At 46.8% G+C, this 20,485-nt stretch overlaps 1 protein-coding gene across 1 annotated transcript; it reads right to left on the bottom strand.

The window, feature by feature from the left end:
• Positions 1–4,155: 4,155 nt before the first annotated feature.
• POLR1E (RNA polymerase I subunit E) lies at positions 4,156–19,771 on the bottom strand. Its single transcript, XM_047066398.1, has 12 exons — positions 19,608–19,771; positions 18,944–19,047; positions 17,651–17,727; positions 15,620–15,705; positions 13,371–13,429; positions 12,443–12,587; positions 10,514–10,621; positions 9,820–9,916; positions 7,743–7,876; positions 6,771–6,852; positions 5,965–6,096; positions 4,156–4,650 (listed from the first exon to the last, which is right to left on the bottom strand). The coding sequence occupies exons 1-12, from the start codon at positions 19,681–19,683 to the stop codon at positions 4,491–4,493; spliced, it is 1,260 nt and encodes a 419-aa protein (XP_046922354.1). The 5' UTR covers positions 19,684–19,771; the 3' UTR covers positions 4,156–4,490.
• Between the last annotated feature and the right edge of the window lie 714 nt (positions 19,772–20,485).

Here is a 20,485-nt window from a genome sequence, read left to right as displayed (position 1 = left end):
AATTAACAGTTAAATTGGAGAAGAGCCCATAATAGTTGCAATTATGAAGACTGAAATTATGAAGATTAAACAGGTTTCACAAATAATAAGTGCTTAACAATATACCACGGAAATAGATTTTAAAAGATAGAGCAAAAATACTACAATTAAAACAACCAGCTCTCTTTCTGCAAACCGTCTAGAAAAAGCAGGACGTGTTACAGAATGAAAAAACTCACCAGTGAAGCAGGGCTGAGGGATGTCGTCCAAGGAGTAATCAGCCCCTCTTCCCCACACTGGGGCCTCCCCTCCGTCGCAGGACACTGCTTCTGGACCTCGCAGCTCACAGCTTTTTTTTTTTTTTTTTTATTTTTGAGAGAGAGAGAGCACAAGTGGGGGAGGGACAGAGAGACAGAGGGGGACAGAGGATCCAAAGTGGATTCTGTGCTGACAGCAGAGAGCCTGATGCAGGGCTCGAAATCACGAGCTGTGAGATCATGACCTGAGCCAAAGTCAGACACTTAACCGACTGAGCCACCCAGGTGCCCAGCACAGTTCTTCTTAAAGAGAAAGGGCCACCTTCCCAAGATCATGGCCATAAGAATGTGAGGATCAAATGACCTTCCCCTAGCTCATCAATGAGCCCAAGGAAAGCTGATCGCCAGGCCATGTGGGCCCAGTCGCAGGGTCCCCCCGGGGCCTGGCGCCCACTTTCCTGCCGCTCCGGGGCAGTTGCAACCATGCCCTCCGCGGGAGTCTGGCCTCTCCCCTTTCAGCACCACAGGCCCAGAAGTCATCCAGATGCCATCTCATCCTCCCCACCTCAGCCACTTGAACCAGCCGAGAGAGGAGACCCCACAGGCCCTCGATGGCAGCCCGCCTGCCACTGGGCCCGGAGTGACCCAGAACACGAGGCCCCAGGTCTCACGGGGCACCCATTCTGTGGCTGCGGGGCTGACTGGGCGCCTGCTCGCCCGCCCCCTTGTGCCCAGCTGACCCGGGTTAAAGTGAACCACACGGCATTAAGTCGCTAAGCCTGCCGGGGAGGTAGGTCATCCTCAAACACATTATCCCCCCTCAACAGATGGGGAAATGACGCCACAGGAAGATTAAATAACCCACCGGCCTCACACAACCCGCCGCAGGTGGAGCACGAGGTGATCCCAGCCCGTGAGCCGGCTCAGGGGTCCAGAATGCTCCAGATAAAGCCCTCCCGGCAACGGGGAGGACTTGCACCGCAGAGCCAAGAAAGAAAGAAGCAGAGGGCCCCTGCTGAAAGCCACTCCAAGTGTCCCTCTTTTCCCGTGTGTCCCCAGAACACCGTGTAAGAGGATGCTTTTCAACCACAAGCATGAGAGGGGCCGGAGTGTGAGTGTGGGTGCAGAGAAGACTCCTTCCTTCAATGAGTACTTACATATCTATTGGGGGCAAGTCACTGACACACAGAATGAACTGGACCATCCTCCAGTCAAGAGATGTCATCGAGTACGTAAATCAGGTAAATACAAGTGGAGATTAGTACAGGCACAGCAGGGGGGCTGGTAGTGGTTGATGATGGGAGCTCACGTCCAGCTGTGGCTACAGTTGGGGATACAGGGGCAGGTGACCAGGCTATGCAGGGTGGGACAGTGACACCTGTAGGGGTGAGGAGGAGGGTATAGAAAGTGCCGGGAGATGACTCTGGCCTGCCCTGAAGACCTGGCTGAGGGGTGTGAGGGACCAAGGGCATGTCAAGTAGGGTTCAGGACTCAGGGCAGGAATGGCAGGTGGAAACCCTATCACCAAAGGCTTTAAGTGTGGGACTAAGGAGATTAAACTTCCCTCCTGGCCACAGTGCTCAGCACGGCGCCTTGCTCACAGTAGGCACTCATTACCATTAAGGAGCAAACGCTGGAAGGCAATTTCATTCATGGCAAATATACGACAACTGTAAAAGAATATTCCACAAAAATTGCCTTGATTCTTTTTAGGAGTTGATATCTGGCCAGGACTTTTTTTTAAGTTTATTTTTGAGAGAAAAAGAGCACAAGTGTGATGGGCAGAGAGGGAGAGAGGGAGGGAGAAGCAGGCTCCAGGCTGCGAGCTGTCAGCACGGATCCTGACGCTGGTATTGAACTCACAAGCCGGGAGCTCATAACCTGAGCTGAAGTCAGATGCTCAACCGACTGAGCCACCCAGGCGCCCCTGATCAGCACAACTTCTAAATTTAGTTTAATGATCTAAAGTATTTGCTGGGGTGCCGGGGTGGCTCAGTCAGTTGGCATCCAACTCTTGATATCGGCTCAGGTCATGATCCCAAAGATGGACTCTGCACTGAGCACGGAGCCTGCTTGAGATTCTCTCTCTCTCTCTCTCTCTCTCTCTCTCTCTCTCCTTCTTCTTCTTCTTCTGCCCTTCTCCCCCACTTGTGAGCTCTCTAAAATAAAAACTAATACAAAATAAGAGGCACCTCAGTGGCTCAGTTGGTTGAGTGTCCAACCTTCGGCCCAGGTCATGATCTTACCGGTCCTAAGTTCGAGCCCCACATTGGGCTTGCTGCTGTCCGCATAGAGCCTGCTTTGGATCCTCTGTCCCACCCCAACCCCGCCCTTCCCCCACCTGTGCTCTCAAAAATAAAGCATTAAAAAGGAAAGAATAGCACCCTGGGCTCAATTACAAATGGAGTGGAAAGAATAATTTCAAAAGTTCAAGAAGAAAAAAAAATCAATCTATTTCCTTCCCCCAAAGCTTTCACTTCTATAAATACACTCATCCAAATGGAGTGAAGACCATTCTTATGAAAACACTACCTGTCTGGAATTTGCAAGATAAACGACGTGCCCATCTTGCTTTCAAAGCACCAAAGCTCAAACAATGCTCTCCAGTAGCTTCTCTCTCAAGTAATACTTATCCCCAAGGATTGTAACAGTAATACATGTATCTGGCAGAAAGCTATGAAATTCCAGTCGACTCTTGAACAACATGGATTTGAACTTTGTGGATCCACTTACACGTAAATTTTTTCCCAATAAAGTACTGTGTGTTCCTAACATTTTCTTTTCTCTATCTTAAAGAATACAGTATGTAATACATATAATGTACAAAATACGTGTTGCTTATCATTAAGGCTTACAGTCAAGAGTAGGCCATTAGTCAAATTTTGGGGGTGTCAAAAATTACACATGGGAGGCACTTGGGTGGTTCAGCTGGTTAAGCATCTGCCTCTTGATTTCAGCTCAGGCCATTATCTCACAGTTTGTGGGTCTGAGCCCCACATCGGGCTCTGCGTCGACAGTGTAGAGCCTGCTTGGAATTCTCTCTCTGCTTCCCTCTCTGCCCCTCTCCTGCTCGTGCACACGCTCTCTCTCAAAAATAAACTTAAAAAAAATTACACATGGATTTTTGACTGTGTGAGGGGTTGATGCCCCCTAACCCTGGATTATTCAAGGGTCAAATGCTCACAGAAAAAGGAAGCAAGATGGAGGCCAGCTTCTTGATCTTTTTGGCTGTTAGTGCTGACAAGTAAAAGGGTGGAAACGTGGGGACTGAAAGCACTGGTGGCTGGACTCAGCATTGCAGTGTCGTCACTAGCCTCGGCAATCCAAGAAGCAGTCTGGGGCAGACGTGGCGTCTTGATGCCCGACTGGCAACCCCAGCTGTGCACTTTTTTTAAATGTTTCTTTATTTGAGAGAGAGAATCCCAAACAGGCTCCATACCATCGCGGGGCTCGATCCCACAAACCGTCTTGATCTGAGCCCAGATCAAGAGTCAGATGGCCGACTGAGCCACTCAGGTGCCCCCCAGCCGTGTGTTCTTGAACTCAGCAGAGCCAGGGGCAATCTCCCGATTCCCACCTGTGCAGCCCTTTCACAATTTTATAGCATTCTATCCATGCATCAAATCCTCTTTTTAAAGAGGTCTAGAACCATTTGTTTTCCGTACTTCACTTTGATTCATCTCTCTCAAAAACGTGCTTTCAGAGCTGACCCCTGCCCTCTGTGGGCCCGAGCCAGGCAGAGTAACCGGCATTGTCAATCTCTTCCTCTGACCGGCTCCTCTGTTACGGCAGCCTCAAACTAAACTGGCCCCCTTCGGCAACCCCACGACACAGGTGACCCACAGCTACTGGGAAAGCCGGAGGCCTCCTCTTCCAGCCCAGCTGGGCTGCGTGGCCCTTCCAGACTAGGCATCACAGCTCTCTTCACAGCCCTCTTTATTAACACTGATCCATTAGATCTGGCCTAGGGTTCAGCCTGTGAGATCTGTTGGCTCGGACTTCCCCAGGTCCCACCCTCCCACAGGAACCGCCTGCCATTTATAATCACAGCGACACCAGAGGGGAGAGGTGAAGTCCAACATGGTGATCACTTTATGTTTCCACCGAACACAAGCACGACTTGAGATGCTGCTTCTGGCTTCGTACCCACGCCAAAGCAAGGCTTCTTTTTCCTTCTCATTTTAAAAATAAAAATCAAAATGAACACAAGTAGTGGCTCCGTGTGGCCAAAATGCTCCATCTGGAAAGCACCCTCTAGGTGATCCTCCTCCGCTTTGACTGGCGGTCCGAGGTCTGGGCTGGAGGCAGCGGGATGGACAGAGTGCCCAGTTTGTGATCCTCCTCCCCGCCAGCTGCCAGAGACACCCTTCTCTTAGAGATCTTCAGCCTCATGGCCCTCGCTATCTCCATCATCCTAAGGAGCAAACACACAGAACAAAAGGGAGGGAGTGTCCTCAGCAGGTCTGCCCTTGGCAGGGGGAGCAGCATTCACACTCCAGCCCATGAAGACAGAATCCCCAACGGCCACCAGGAGCAGAGCAGAGAAGCAGACAAGATCTGCTCCAGAGCCATCAAAAAGACAAGGTAATGTAATGTAATGTATCTTATTTATTTGTAAAAGATTTTTATTTTTAAGTAACCCCTACACCCAACGTGGGGCTCAAACTTACAACTCCGAGATCAAGAGCTGCACACTCCACTGAGCCAGCCAGGCGCCCCAAGACAATTTCATTTTAATGTGTTGCTATTAGCAAGTATCCATATAGGTGATGGAAAACCAGGTTATCTAGACACAATTAATAACTTTGTTTACTTCTGATAACCAGGATTGAGCACTTGCTACAATTTTGCTAGAACTTTACAGGCTCCGAGCATCTTGTTTCTCTTATTTTCCACCTCAATGCCTATTAGAATGCCTTTTGTGGACGGCCCTCAGGATAATCCCTCCAGGGACTGCTAGAAGAGCCCAGACAAGGGTATTCTCGCTGGCTCTCTTGGAACACCATCGGGGGCCTTGGATACCAGACACTCTTAAATCACCCAAAGGCCAGAAGTTCAGGATCCTGGAAAGTTCTGCCTGCTTTGTCCGAATCCTTCCTAGCAAGGCTGGAAAAGGCCCAAGACCACAACTCTGCCAACTCTCCCAGGACCCTCCGAGCCTGTCCCTGCTCCTCAGCAAGGCTGTGGGGTCATAGAAGCCCCAGTGTGATATCCCTGACAAACGGTGGCCCCACCATGCCTGGCAGCCCCTTCAGTCCGACTCTGAGGACATTCTTTTTGCTAGGCTGAAATTGGGTTCTCTTACAACTTCCACCCCTGGGCTCCACCCCTCAGGACCATACAGACCCCCTCTCCCCAGTGACAGCAATTCAGAGACTGCTGGGTTATACAGGGACAGAATGCTATGGGAAGGCTCAGGCTCGAAGCCTAACTATTCCCCCCCTCTTGGTCATGTGACACTGGGAGTCACTGACTTCTTTGAACGGAAGGTTCTCCCATTGGTTTTTAGGAAAATCACTGAGATCGTGACAGATTTAATACTGTGCGTAGAATAGACAAGGCACTTGGTAATGTCTTGGTTGTGCATCCATTGAATCACTCATTCGCTGACAACTGTCCTCTGGCCCGTATCAAATGTCCCCAGGTCCCTTGATGGTGCTTCCTGCTTTCCAGTAGTACTAGAAATACTAAGCACCCTACAGGGAGCTTATTACTCTGTTGTGCTCACCTTCTCTCGCTGAGCTTCAAGTCCCTCTGTAACAGTGTCAGGTCAATCTGGAAGTCGCTTATGTGCAAAGCCAGTATGATTACATACGCAGTGACCTTCGCCTTCATCGAATCCGAAATTAAGTTCCGTAGGCTACAAAACCAGTGGCAGTGAAGGAGAGACAGCGTTAAACTCTAAGATGATTATTCCAGAAGCGGAATAAAAACATCCAAGCCTGTTCTCATGCACACTCATTGTCCTCCCACCTTGGGGAGAAGAAATCTGAGCAACATTCCTTGTCCGGTCAAGGTACCCATGCCTTCATGCACAGTGGGGCGATGAGCCAATCCCAGTGTTCCCTCCGAGTGGGCCACAGCTACACTTTCCCCAGGCACAGTTAGGGCTTCTCAAGGACACAGACCCTCAGAGCGTGTCCCCACTGCTCAGCAGGGAGGCTGGGAAAACAGTCATCCCAAATGCAAAGGGCACTGGCCTGCCCTTTTCTGCAACACTGCCTTTCCATAGAACATTGGTTCTATGAGATATTAGGAAAGGTTCCTTGGAGAAGTGTATGAAGTGAAAGAAGTCTCCAGCTGCAGGACTTCCCAGAGCCTCTAACGTGAACTTCTCCAAGGGGGACAGAGCATGTAATACATAGCGTTTCCTCAACCGATTTGAGGAAGACCCTTGCAAAGGGCAGTGAGTGCTCTCCTCAGCAGTGTCCGTGGACATGGGATCCAACCCATGCACTCGTCCCCACTCCCACTGCCCTCCCCAGCCCACTTTCTCCTTTAGAGGCAGGAGCCCCAGAAGCCAATCCCCCTGACCTGCCGTTGTTGTAGGTCAAGCAGGTGAAGTGCTTCAGCAGTTTGGTGCTGATGATGTGGGGGACCCCAGGTCCCAGGGCACCTACAACACAAAGCTGAGTTTGAGCATGTTTCCAAACCCTCACACCACAGCATCTCCATGAGGAGATGCTGGCCAGCAGTTGGGCCACTGAAATGAATGGAGCCATGTGGTAAGAGAAGCAGGGCCCATGAAACAGAAGAGCCACTTCCCAATGAAAACTGCACACGCCCGAGAGACGTTTGTGATGGGGCAGAGACAGGGAGGAAAACCAGACTCCAATGAGGCCTAAAGATCTAGAATTCATAAGATGTTACAAAGCAAAATAGATAGTGGAGAAAGCCCAAGGAGAGGGAAAGGAGGAGAGACTGAAATGTGAAAATAAGAAGCAGGCAAATCCTGAAAACTATTACAGACTCTTGGGAGCTCAATCACAGTAACAAGATGGCATCACCTTGTGCCTAAAACCACAGGTGGGTTTCCAGCGCTGGGTGGATGTGGGGCATCCAGCATGGCCCTAGACTTGTGACACGTGTTACCAGCGGGAATGGACTCTCTTCCTTGTCAGTCAGAAATACGCGGACACACATAAACCTGCCATAAGCCGTCGTATGAACAAAGCCAGTTTTTCTCCCCAGAGAGCTCACGTTTGCCCAACAGTCCCTTAAAATTTTCATGATTTGACTGGATACTATACTTTGCCCCATGCAGACGAGAAGTAGTGGATGCCAGCTCTGAACAAAGGTACAACCCAGCCGATCCCCATTTTCAGAAGAGGAGAGAGCTGGGCCGGTCCTTTCAGTCTGCCGGCATGACTACAGGAACCTCACTTTTACACAGTCACAAATAAAGATCGAGACAATCATATCCATTTTCTTCTCTCATTACAGCTAGTCTAACAGACAAGTAACAGGCTAGAAATAACTAGAATAAAATGTCTATCATGGACTTACTTTTCCGCTTAATCACTTTTTGTGCTCGAAATTTGATGAGCGTGTCCAGAAACCATATGCATCGGGCCTGGCGGTCTCGGCTCTCCTCATCTGATGGCAAAGACTTCAACGCTTCTATGACAAAGGAGCAGTGGCTAAAACGGGGGAGGAGACAATGGAGGGATGCATGAGACCGGCTCTGTCAGGAGCCATTCATGCTGTCAATGAAAACAGCAGGCATCCTTCACAGCTGATACACACTCAACAGTTGAGGAAGGGCCGTCCTATCAACGCTCCTTATAACACAGTGAGCATGGTTTAGTGCCAAGGCAGTAAAGGACTAGACAGTAAATATTTGTGGTTTGTGGGCCATATGGTCTCTGTTCCATCTACTCAAAGCTGCCACGGCAAAAGCAGGCATTAATAATACATAAATGAATGACCATGGCTGTGTTCCAATAAAACTTTATTCACAGACAGCAGGCCAGACTTGGCACACAGGCCGTGGTCTGCCCCATCCTGATGTAGTGGTCTGGAGCACAGGCTCTTGAGTTAAAATGCCTGGTTTTGAACCCCCTCTCTGCCATTCAGTGGCCTGGGCAAGTTTCTGTACATCTTCTATACATCTCTGTACATCATCTCCACCTAAAAATTTAAGGCAATGATAGTAGCCTCAGAGTAGGGGCTTTCTGTGCATTAAATGAGATAATGCAAGTAAAGTGTCTAGAACAGTACTTGGCACATGTAAGAGCTCCATCTATGTTAGCTATTATTTTTATGTACTATTCTACCACTATGAGGATCCTGGACTCAGAGACATAACGAAGCTCTTTAAGAAAGTGGCCTCGTTTTACAGATAGGAAAACTGAGGCTCAGCGGAGGGAAGATCACACAGATCACACCGTACCTTGGGCAGAGCTCAGGGACTTATTTCTTCAAACTCAGCCCAGAGCTCATTCCTGCACCTGCTGCTGAACCACAACTACATTAAGACAACCAAGAACCAGTAATAAACTTTTCTGGAAATGAATCTTTGGAGGGGAAAAAAAGAAAAAAAGCACTTTCAAAACTCAAGGAACTTGGGGCACTGGGTGGCTCAATCGTTTAAGCCTCTGACTCTTGATATCAGCGCAGGTCATATCTCATGGCTCATGAGTTCAAGCCCTGCATCAGGCTCTGCACTGAAAGTGTAGAGCCTGCTTGGGAGTCTCATTCTCTCTCTCTGCCCTTCCCTCCCCTTAAAAAAATCGGGGAACCAACCTAGGGTTTGTAATTTTTTATTTTCTCAAGATAAAATTATTAAAAGGAAAAACTCAAGAGCAAAAAAATTCCACTATCATCAAAAAAAAAAAAAAAAAAAGCTGCTTTTAAAGGCCCAAGGAGGGTGGAGAGATAATCTGAATTATTTAAAATATACAGTACTTATTTATTTTTTTTAAGTTTATTTATTTTGAGAGAGAGAGACAGAGAGAGAGAGAGAGAGAGCGGGCAAGCATATGTGGCATGAGTTGGGGAGGGGCAGAGAGAGAGAGAGCATCCCAAGCAGGCTCTGTACTCCTGATTTGGGGCTCGAACTCATGAACTGTGAGATCATGACTTGAGCCGAGATTAAGTGTTGGCCGCTTAACCGACTGAGCCATCCAGGCACCCTTTAAAATATATAGTATTTAAATACATAAATTTAACTTTAAGTTAAAATGCTCACTCAGCACACCATCACTTCCACTGGCACCTACTCACAGGCTCGCACGCGGGCCCCACCCCACTGGTGACAATCACTATCAGCATAACACTGGGGACATGGGCCAGCTCTAGTTCCAAGCCCCAGACCACAAGGCCCCACCACCCTCTGCCCAGCCACAGGCTCCAGGTACTCAGAGGCCACCTCTCTCTCCCTTGAATGCCACCCACAGCCTTGGGACAAGAAGCCTGAAGGCCCAAACATTTTCAAGAAAACACTGGCTCGTTCACGTTGAAATGCTGAAAAGACATACACCCTCACTGACTGACATCCCTAAAAGTCCACTTCACCTGACTACTGTCATGTTCTGACATCACTGCCCCAGACACTCCATCCACCCAGGGGGTTGAGGGGTACCTGTTCTCTTCGATCATCTTTAGGATTTCCTCTGATGAGACATTCCTGAAAGCTTCAGATGGGCTTTGAAGAGCTTCATACTCAGCAGGGGAGAGAACTAGTCACAGGTCAAGAACACAATCTGACCAAAATGGCAACATCCAACTGGCTAGCTCATCTCAGAGGGGCCTCGTTTTAGAGATGGGACAGCTGAGGCCCAGATGGGGGAAGATCACATAATACACTGGGGCTGAGCACAGGGTCTCGGTCCTTTAGACTCCCAGCCCAGAGCCCATTCCCTGCCTGGGCTTTTCTGCCTCCCCGGCTTATCACAAAGCTACCGCAGGCATTTTCCCTCTGACTAGATGCACGAGTAGGGAAATTCTATGCTCCAACCCTACCTTTTACAAATCAGTCTGTCTTAGACTTAAGGTACTAGTTGACTTAGAAGTCTTATCCTGACTACTGACAGAGAGTGACCTCAGCATTTTGCTGAGGAATGGGTTTGAATCTCAGGGGCGGAGGGCCAGTCCCAAAGCTAGTGAGGAAGCCTAGCTGACTACCCAGCAACAGCGCTGGAGCAAGCACAAAGGTCTGGATGTAGCTTCCGTGAGCATCACGGGACCACCAACACACCAGAGAGCCCGTCTGCCCACTCATGTATACACGTCCCAACCTGGGAAATAAAGCAGCGTTTCTACTGCAACAAGGATACGGTCTTCAAATTTATACACGTCTTCAGGCTTGGCTGCATCAGCGTGGCAGGGAGGAAGGTACAGGGAGTCATCTTGCAGTTCATCACGGATGGCATCACTGACCAGAGCTTTTTAATAAAGGAAGAGATGGTGTCGGTATCATCCATTTGGCTGCAGGTTCCCCAATACACTATAACTTATGTCCTCAAGATCGTAACTGGTCCGGAAAACTCCTCATTGGAATGCTTCTGCCAATGTGGCCTGACTTCCCCATCAGGCTGACAGCTCCAGCTATCATGACACAAACCTAACCAGGCACTGGAGAAGGTGCACACGGTGTGGTCCCCCTCAAGCGACTTGTAATATAGTTGGGAAAGGCAGGTGTACCAATAAATATTTACAATACAAGAGAAGCTAAAAGTGAGGGATATTCAAAAGAGTCTTTAATGGCTCTAGAAAACTTCCCCACATATTGTGAGTAAAAACAAAAAACCAGAATATAAAACTGAGAACTAGCCTACAAGGATAACCATTAAGAATTAAGTATGCATATAGACGTGGACAGATAGGAATACAGGAAAATTATAATAGTTGGTCTGGAAAAATGATGAGAAACGGGTGAATTATTTTTCTTTTTAGACATCCTTTGATAGCTGACAGTAAACTCAACAAAAACATTAAAAAATTTACTCATGTAAATGCAACAAAAACATTAAAAAATGTCCTCATGTGGGGCACCTGAGTGCTCAGTCGGTTAAGCGTCCGACTTCAGCTCAGCTCATGATGTCACGGTTCGTGAGTTCGAGCCCTGCGTCAGGCTCTGTGCTGACAGCTCAAAGCCTGGAGCGTGCTTCAGATTTTGTGTCTCTTTCTCTCTGCCTCTTTTTCTCTCTCTCAAAAATAAACATTAAAAAAATATTTTTTTAATTTACTAATCCTTTCAAATAAATGGAGAGACATATTTTTATGTTCCTGGATAAGAAAACATATTATAAAGATGATGATTCTCTCCATATTAATCTCAATTGCGTTTTGAGGGAATTTGACAAAATAATTAAGATCACCTGGGGAAAAAGCATGTTACTCTAATGTTTGCAAAAAATAAAAGGAAGGAGTAGGAGGAACTTGCCCTATCAGAAAATAAACCGGATGATGAGGCTACTGGAATCAAAACAGCCTCATGCTGCCACGGGAACAGAATGGACAATGGAACAGAACACAGACAGAATGTGCTAAAGTGAGAAGGAGGACTTTCTAAATCATCTTCTACAAGAAAAGGATGGAGTTGGGGACAGCTAGTTAATCATTTAGAAAATATAAAATTAGGTCTCTACCACATGCCAAAATAAGTCTTAAGCTTTAAATGTAAAAAGTAAAATTATGAAAGTACTGCAAGAAAACATAGGAGAATATTTATATGATCAGAGGGTTTGGAAAGATTTTCTCAAAATTACTAAAATCCCACTCTAATAGAAAAACCGCTCTTATGTAAACCTTCTCTTACGTTCTTATAATGCATTTGAGCAATAAATACATTTTTAAATAATACAATTAAATACTCAAGCTGCTGACGAATTTGGGAACAGAAAAAGGTCCACTGGCACCAAAGTGAAGCCCTGTCTCCAGAGGGTTAATCAGCACCAGCATCACCTTGGTCTTTTTCCCCAAAACCTCCCTGTGCCCAGAGCACCCTGCCAGCTGGAACCCTGGCACCAAGGACACGCAGACACACATCCATTCCCGTGCCTGTCTCCTCTACTTGGCTGGGAGCTCCCCAAGGGCAGATGTTTCTTACTACTTCCAGAGTCTGTTCCCAGGAAAGCACTCAGTGAGAGGAAGGAATCCAGCCCGAATGCCCATTATTTCCATCTGTGGGGCAGGTAAAAGATCTCAAGAGAAGAGAAAGTCATCTCTATGAGCAGACTCTTACCCGGGTCCCAGCTGCTTACCAGTCACACCCTTTGCATCAATAATATTCTCTGCGGCTTTAGCTACTGCACAATTCAGAGATTCATTGCCAACTCTGTTCATTCTTCTGGAATTCAAAGCCCGCTTCTGTTTGGTGGTTCCAAAGGCTTCAATGCAAGAATCCATCTGTGCAGGGACAAATGTGGTCTGTCTAGGGACAGGTTGGGCACTACTATTCCTGTGTGACTATGAGGAAACCCTCGGCCTTTCTGAGCCATGATTATTACCTCACTTGCAAATTGGGCTGAATCATATGTATCTATCTCCCAGGCTTCTTGTATTAACAGATCTGAAGTACTTGCTTCATAAACTGTCAGGGGGTATTTACAAATCAACAGTGTCTCCATTTGTAAAGTAAAAAGACCAGAATTAGGATTGGTAAATCTGTGGCATACAGCTTACTGTTTTCCAGCCCTGTACCCATAGCAGATGTTGCTAATCACTCATTCTTTCCCTCTGAGCCTGAAGACAGCCTCATACCCGCTCTCAACACTGCTCCAGGCAGTACTGAAGATTCAATCAATTGCCATCCTGGGGTGAGATGAGCTTTGCAGAAACCGCCTACCTTGAAAATCTTGAAGTTTACTTTTGTTTTAATGAGAAAGTTTCCAGGCTACAACCAGTATTTTCTGAAACTTGGATTAAATCCAAAACCAAGTATTATGCTACACCTATATCAGCCCAGAGAACCAGTTCCGCACACTGGCACAGAGCAGCGTATAGCTGTCCCACATGGAAGGATGGTTCTGTGAGGCCATGGAGGCCTCTGCAGGTGGCCTGGCCAGAGAACCACAGACTGAATGAGCTGGGAGCAGCCCTATGTTCGGCCAGCTCATTATACTGATGGGAAAACGCAAGGCCTAGAAGGAACGCATTTTGGGTCCCACAGCTCAGTTCTGTCACACTTACCTTTTCTCTAAAAGTTTTGGCCTCATTCTCTCGTGTCGAGTCACTCTCGACTGATTCATCTATCAAAACACAAAACAAACAAAAACAGAGAGGAAAAAAAAAGTGAGCTGTAAGGCCCACAGATTATAATAGTGTTTAATATTTATTTTAACAGCCAATCTCAGAAAAACAGATTTCTTTACTTCAGGATTTCTCAGAGTTTAATATAATGGATCCTGAAAACAATTAGTCTGTGGCTTTAGTACAGTCAGAGGATTTGGAGAATAAATTAAGAAGTCAAATGAGGGGGTCATCTGGTCCAACTGTTCATTTTACAAATAAGGAAAAATGAAGCCTCCAGATGAAATAATTTGCCCCAAGTCTGTTGACCAGGCAGTGGCCAAGATGGGATTAGAAACTAAGTCCTTGGTTCTTTCCAGTAAATAGTTTTGCCCTCCTTATAAAAGACCTAAAAGTAGGTAAGCATAAATGTGAGGTATGTGTTACTTACATAAAGCTCTCAAATCTCCCATAAAGTATTTATATATAAGGGGCAGTATGATCTAGTGGACACAGGAGCATAAGCTCTAGAGTGACCTTGCCCGAGTCTCAATCCCAGGTCATATATACATACACGACATGATATGGTACTTTATATAGACATAGATAGCAGCATTGTGTCCCTGCCAAGTTGGTTCACTTCTGTGCCAGTTTTGTCATTGATAAAACAACCAGAGGGTTATGTGAAGTAAATGATGTAGTGCACTGAAAGTGCTTAGAACAGTGCCTAGAACACAGGCACTTAATAAATGTTGCATGTGTGTGCATGTATGTGTATACACATACATACGTGTGTGTGTATGTGTATATATTTATATATACAATATATATTATGTGTGTGTGTGTATATATATATATATATATATATATACACACTGTCCCAAATAAGCCATTATTTACACACTTTTTTACATGTAAAAACAAAAATTTGTTTAATCAGCAAATTAATGAACAATTTCCTTTGCCTCTTGGGAAGTCGGTAGAGCATTTGGAGGATAATCTAAATGCAGTTACATATGTTTGCAAAGCAAGGAATTCTTTTTTTTTTTTTTTTTTTAAGTTTGTTTGTTAATTTTTGAGAGAGAGAAAGAGAGAATCTCAAGCAGGATCTGCACTGTCAGCACAGAGCCCGATACAGGGCTCAATCTCATGAACTGTGAGATCATGACCTGAGCCAAAGTTGGACACTTAACCTACTGAGCCACCTAAGTGCCCACAAAGCAAGGAATTCTTAACCTATAGACTATGGATCCCTGAAATTCACAGATGGGTTTCAGGACTCAAATGCCCTTTACAACTGTATGCAAAATCTCATACATATTCTTGTATATTGTCTATGTTTCCAGGAGGTAAGTCCAGGTCCCTCAGATTCTCGAAAGCACTGGCACTGCTGCTCTGCGGGAATGAAGTTGGAACCACTGTCTCTGAAGGTATCTGGCAGATCCACCAAGACCCTAGCAATCCTTCCTCATCTCTACCCTCCTCACCATGGTTCACAGTATTTAAGATTTAGAGAACAGGAACCCCTTGAGTCTGACCCTCCAACCTTCTGGAAGATCCCACTCCAGTCTGGAGCATTCTGAGATGCCAAAGCAGAGAAACAGTACAAGTTCTCCCTCTGGATTAGGGTAAAAATGGATCTCTGCCAAATTAGAAAGCATAGAGGGGCACCTGGGTGGCTCAGTCGGTTAAGCATCTGACTCCTGATTTCAGCTCAGGTCATGGTATCACAGTTTGTCACGGAGCCCACTTGGGATTCTGTCTCTACCTCTCCCTTGTTCTCTCTCTCAAAATAAAAAAAAATAAAAATGAAAAGTTACTGTCCAACCCATAAGTAACTCCCATCACTTGCTAGAGACCCTAAAACCTCTACTCCAACCAGAACAGTTAAGAGTTTTAAAAAAGGCCTTTGAATGAAAAAAAATATTGGACATGCCCTCCAATATTCTGCTCTGATCATTGCTCAACTGACTTTAACTAAAATTATTTTCTGATCTCAAATCTGTAAACACTGAAGGGACAGGATCTGTGTCTGTTTTGCTATATCCCCAGCCCCTAACTTGTGCCTGGAACATAGTAGGTCATCAATAAATATTTGCAGAAAGGCACCCTTTTAAAAATACAAAATATGTTTTACAAATCGACAACTAACTCGTCCAGCAAACCTAAAATATACAGTGTTTTTGTGAGCCTTCATGACTGGGACCTACCTGAAAACAGTGGCTGCATGTTGAACAATTCAGCATCATACACCTCCATCTGGCCGGAGGTCTTGTTCAGGACTCCCACAAAGTGCCTGAATAAAGAAGGAGTAATACCAATGGTAATGGATTATTCAAAAGGTATTGTTTATACAACTTCCTTTTTCCTGCTTAAAAGTACTCAAGGGTCTTTCTGCCCCAATGCACTTGAGGAACACATCACTTGTTGCTGAGTAACCATGATCCCCAAGAGCAGCAATTCTTAGCATGAGAGGGAAAGGAGCGAAGGAAGGAGGGAATTCAAGAGGTGGTTCTGGAAGAAAAAAAAAATGCTACCAGGTGATTCTGGTAGCCAATCACACTTGTGCTCATTGTTATAGTGGGAAACTATTTGGAGATATAAAAATCTAGAATTACACTAGAATTTACTGCACATGTAAATTTTATGGAGGCAAAGACAAGTAAAACCTTGGTAATTATGGGGAGAAGACCAATCTGAACTAGAGAATCTTTGTAAGGGCATGATGTGGTGTTAATGGTTTTAAGTACATACACATTAATCTGACCTCTAGCAGGGTGGTTTGATGGGGGCTTTGAAGAGGCCTTTTTTGTGCTTCACGGTTGGACACTATCAGAGGAACACTGCCTGTGTTATGCCAGCGCCTGATGGTTACAGTCTGTTCGGGTGAACAATCTTCATTGCACCCGGGGAGAGAGTGGGGGTCAGTGAAGGACAGAGCTGCCCAGTCAGTTGATCAGTAGTAGAGCTGGATAGAAACCCTGGAGTCTTTGACACTACCAAATGCTTTTCTTGGAGTTAGTTCCAGGAAAAATTTCTGGCAAGCTTTGGCCTATTGATCACATATTCCCAATAAGTGGAGACGGCTGCCTTTTGGAAACAAGACAATTATAAAGGATACTGCAAATTAATGAGGTGGTCAAAACGTACTTTCAGTTACAAAATAAATAAGCCCTGGGAATGTAATGTACAGCATGGTGACTGTAGCTAATAATACTATATTGTATATTTAAAAGTTGTTGAGAATAAATCTTAAAAGTTCCGATCATAAGAAAAAAATTCTAACTATGTGTGGTAATGGATGACTATACTTACTGTGGTGACCATTGTGCAATATATACAAATATCTAATCATTATGCTATATACCAAAACTAATATGTTGTATTATATCTCAATTTTTTTAATTATTATTTTTAAGATTTTATTTTATTTTTTAAAAATGTTTATTTATTTAGTCTGGCCAGGGTTGGGGGGGTGCGGTTAGGGAGGGGCAGAGAGAGGGAGAGAGAGAATCCCAGGCAGGCTCTGCACTGTCAGCCCAGAGCCCAATGTGAGGCTCAATCCCCCGAACCTCAAGATCATGACCTGAGCCAAAATTAAGAGTTGGACACTTAACCAACTGAGCCACCCAAGCACCCCTAAGATTTTATTTTAAAGTAATCTCTAAAAAAATAAAAATAAAAAAAAAATAAGAAAAGGGGCGCCTGGGTGGCTCAGTCGGTTAAGCGTCCGACTTCAGCTCAGGTCACGATCTCACGGTTCGTGAGTTCGAGCCCCGCGTCAGGCTCTGGGCTGATGGCTCAGAGCCTGGAGCCTGTTTCCAGTTCTGTGTCTCCCTCTCTCTCTGCCCCTCCCCCATTCATGCTCTGTCTCTCCCTGTCTCAAAAATAAATAAAACGTTAAAAAAAAAATTTTAAATAAAGTAATCTCTATATTCAATGTGGGGCTCAAAATCACAACCCCGAGATCAAGAGTCACACATTCCACTGACTGAGCCAGCCAGGCACCCCTAAAAAATTGTAAATGAATGAGATTTGTTAGGAAATCCAACAAATGTAACTCGTTTTCCCTTCTCAGGCATGTCCACATGCTGCTGTGAGGACCTCTGGATCTGGGAACAAGGGACATGGTAAACCTCTCCAGATTTCCCCCACTGTCCCTAAAATAAAGAGCAAACACAGTAGTGCCAGGCTCACCACCACTATCCTCCTCCTCCCACTGTCCCTTCCCCTATCCCTACCTGCACAGAGTGTTGCATTTGAGGGCTCCAGTCCCAAAATTGTTTCCCACATAGGAAAGTCTGTCTGTTTCAGCTGCCTAAAATGTAAAGGGAAAAAAACATCACTACAACCAATATTGAAAGATATTAAGCATCTTGTCTCCCTTTCCCACATTTGTAAAAGCTTTAGAATCCAGAACCAGTGGATTAGAAGCAGAGAGCCTCTGGGAGATGATCTAGTCCCACCGTCCAAGTGAATCTGGGTGTCCCTAGGAGAAAGGCAAGAGGACTTTTGAAAGGGAAGCCCCAGACAGTGCTGGCTTCTATGTGGTCTGAAAAGTTCTCAGGGGAATTGCACCACAGGACTCAGGAGAGAGGTCCTGGGGTCCCAGCGCTTAGAGACATGCTACAAAATGGTTCTGCCAGCAACCTCTGGGCCCAAAGTCCAAGCCCTTCCTGAGCTTCTTGGCCCATTTCTCCCAGGACTATTCCTTATATATTCACAGGACTATGGAAACAGCTGATTCATTCCTCAATCACAGTCAAGCTTTCCTGCTTCCCTGTTTGTCCTTGCCATCCTCTCCACTTGGAATACTAAACCTCAGCTGTCAAACCCTCCTCTACCCTTCAGAGCTCAGCTCCAATGCACTTTCTCCCGGGGAAGGCCTTCTGGCAAGCAGAGACTTCTCTGACTGAGCTCACTCTCCCTCCGCCAGGCTCTGAGCTTGTCTGCTTGTAGAAGTTACTGAACTCAAAACCAGTTCTCATCTCTCTACATCAGTGGTTCTCAACCGGGGGAAATCCTCTTCCGGGGATATCTGGGAATGTTTGATATTCTGACTGTCACAACTACAAGGTGCTACTGGTATCTAGTGGTTAGAGACCAGGGAAGCCGTTGAATGTCCTGCAATGCACAGGATGGGCCAACAACAAAGAATTATCTGGATCCAAATGTCAATGGTGCCAAGGTTGAAAAACCGTGCTCTAGAGTATGAGCTCCCTCAGAGTGGGGCCAGGTCCTACCTAGCTGTTTCCCTTGCAGCTTACAGCATAGGGCCATGTGGGTGTTCAACCAATGCTTGTCAAATGAATAAATCAATGAAAGGCCATCACTTCACCAAAAGTACATAACTGAATGGAGCCTGTCCCCACACCCCTGACCTGCTGGGACTCACAGGAGTTCTTCAAAGGCCCGTTTGCTATCCACCACCACCCCTTTCTCCTCCTGCTTTGTCCCACATCCACCCGCACTCAAGCGCCTCTAGGCCTCCAGAGGCCTGCAGAGTGGAGCCAATTGGCCACTGTAGCACTTACCAGGATTCGCTGACCTCTCTTCCTAGGGTTTGTGGAGTCATTGCTCTTGTACAAGGTAAAGCGCATGTTGCCTGGATTCTGCAGCTTCCCATTGGAGAACTGGACTGTAAGATTGCAGCCCGAGAATGAGATGGAAGTAGAGGGACCCACAGTGTATGCTGGGGAGGACCTGGACTGTCCTTGGGAGGGAGCGACTGAAGGAACGGGGATGGTAAGGAAGCCCAGGTCCTGACCTAAAGGGGGGCTGAAGGAGGTCCTGGTCCAGTTGGGAAGAGATGGAGAAGTGAGGGCAGTGCTGGGGAAGGGCTGTGGTAGAAGGGAACAACTAGGGGAACAGAGCTGAGGAGACCTGGGCCAGAGCTAGAGAGAAAGGGGAATTTCTGCCCAATAGAGAGGAGGAGATGGGGCAGGTGAGTGGGGAGGAGACGACAGGTACAGCTTTGGAGAAGAGGGTGGCTGGGATATCCTCATCTAGAGGAAGTGGTGACAGAAAGATGGTGGGATGGCAGAGGAGCCCAGGCCAAGTCCCAAGTAGTGGAGGAGACTAAAGGGGGTCTCGGTCCAGCGGGGAAAGGGGCCCGACAGGGGCGGGAGGACAGTAGAGGCACCCAGACGGAAGGGGAGAGAGCTATGAGGAACTCCGCTCCGGCGCCGCAGTCTTTACCCAGTACTGCTCTGTGGCTGTCGTCGGGCTCCCCACAGTACAGCCACCTCGCACTCGACAACACCTCCGCCGCCATCTCGCCAGTCCGGTCGCCAAGGTTAGGCGTTTACACGAACACCCCCGGGCCGTGTTTGCCACTCCACATGCGACAGCAGGGCAACAGGACGGAAGAGGCGCGGCCTCACCCGCTCCGCCCCGCGCGTGCGGAGCCGGCGTGGCTCCTCCCCCCCCGACACCGCCCCCTACTCGCTCTCCCCGGGAATGCGGAGGCGCCGTTCCCGCCCACTCTTCGCCCCGCCCCGGAGAGGCGGGACTTCTGCCCACTACAGGCACCAGTCCTCTTTGCTGAACTAGCGCTCTGCCTGCGCGTTGAGGCTTGTGTGGGACTAGGAATTACCAGAGCCGAAGGGCCAAAGAAGCTCCTGTAAGCGTGGACCCAAAGAAGGGCATTTTTGAAGGGCAAGAAGTCAGGTCGTCTCGTCTGTTATCCAAGTTGCTTTCTTTCAAGATTCCACAAACGAGGTCACTAATCGTCCCAATAGTTTTGGCAGCAGAAAGAACCTGTCGGAAAACACAGGTTGCATTTAGTTGCCATAGCCCTTTAGTCTCCTTCAACCCAGAACAGTCCCTCACTCTGACTATAAACTTTAAATTTTAAAGATTACAGACCAGTTATTTTGTAGAATGCCCCTCAATCTGGATTTTTCTAATGTTTCCAAGTGATTAGTTCCAGGTTATGCATCTTTGGCAGGATTATTACAGATACGATGCTGTTCTTCTCACTGTATTCTATTAAGTGGTACACAATTTCGATTTGTCTCATTACTGGTTATAGTAACTTTGACCACTTAAACCGCTTACAGGTTTCTCTGCTATAA

This window comes from Lynx rufus, unplaced genomic scaffold (assembly GCF_022079265.1).
Source record: "Lynx rufus isolate CCGP_SWC_20201006 ecotype Redwood Valley unplaced genomic scaffold, mLynRuf1.p SCAF_10, whole genome shotgun sequence".
Lineage (NCBI taxonomy): Eukaryota > Metazoa > Chordata > Mammalia > Carnivora > Felidae > Lynx > Lynx rufus.
Note: the sequence above shows the minus strand (reverse complement) of the source record. Positions and strands in the feature narration are given on the sequence as shown.

Bases quoted from the DNA above. Each gene is read 5' to 3' on its own strand.
- POLR1E (XM_047066398.1), bottom strand. From the start codon at position 19,683: ATGGCGGCGGAGGTGTTGTCGAGTGCGAGGTGGCTGTACTGTGGGGAG. The intron at 9,917-10,513 runs GTATCCTTGTTG...ACCTGTGACTAG, and splicing joins CGTGTATAAATTTGAAGACC to TTCTCTCCCCTGCTGAGTAT. The intron at 6,097-6,770 runs GTCAGGGGGATT...CTGGTTTTGTAG, and splicing joins TTGACCTACAACAACGGCAG to CCTACGGAACTTAATTTCGG.